The 232-nt window shown below is 34.1% G+C and overlaps 1 protein-coding gene across 1 annotated transcript in view; it reads left to right on the forward strand.

The window, feature by feature from the left end:
* Positions 1 to 49: 49 nt before the first annotated feature.
* LOC146547982 (carboxy-terminal domain RNA polymerase II polypeptide A small phosphatase 1-like) overlaps positions 50 to 232 on the forward strand; it is a 6320-nt gene continuing 6137 nt past the window's right edge. The window contains exon 1 of the mRNA XM_085265015.1: positions 50 to 65. Coding sequence (XP_085121141.1) covers positions 50 to 65 — 16 coding nt within the window. The remainder of the gene's footprint in view (positions 66 to 232) is intronic.

A 232-nucleotide genomic window follows, 5' to 3' on the forward strand; every position in this document is an offset into this window, starting at 1 on the left:
TTGGAAAGTTCTTGGGCAAAATGTTGCTGTCTAATCCATCCATTTGAGTATGAATGTCTGTGAATGTTAGATAGTAAGCGCTTACAAAAAGAAAAGTGCTTTGGTTATGTCTTGTTCTTGTTCTGACTTTAATCACCACCAATGCCCCATTCCCATACTATTTATTTAGACTTTTGTGAGGGTTTTTTTTCTTTAGTTTAAACTGGCATTTAAAGGATAAATTCCTGAATCT

The sequence above is a fragment of the Mchenga conophoros genome, linkage group LG23 (assembly GCF_057382185.1).
Source record: "Mchenga conophoros isolate Kocher_MC1m ecotype Shallow Benthic linkage group LG23, M_conophoros_male_GT1.1, whole genome shotgun sequence".
Lineage (NCBI taxonomy): Eukaryota > Metazoa > Chordata > Actinopteri > Cichliformes > Cichlidae > Mchenga > Mchenga conophoros.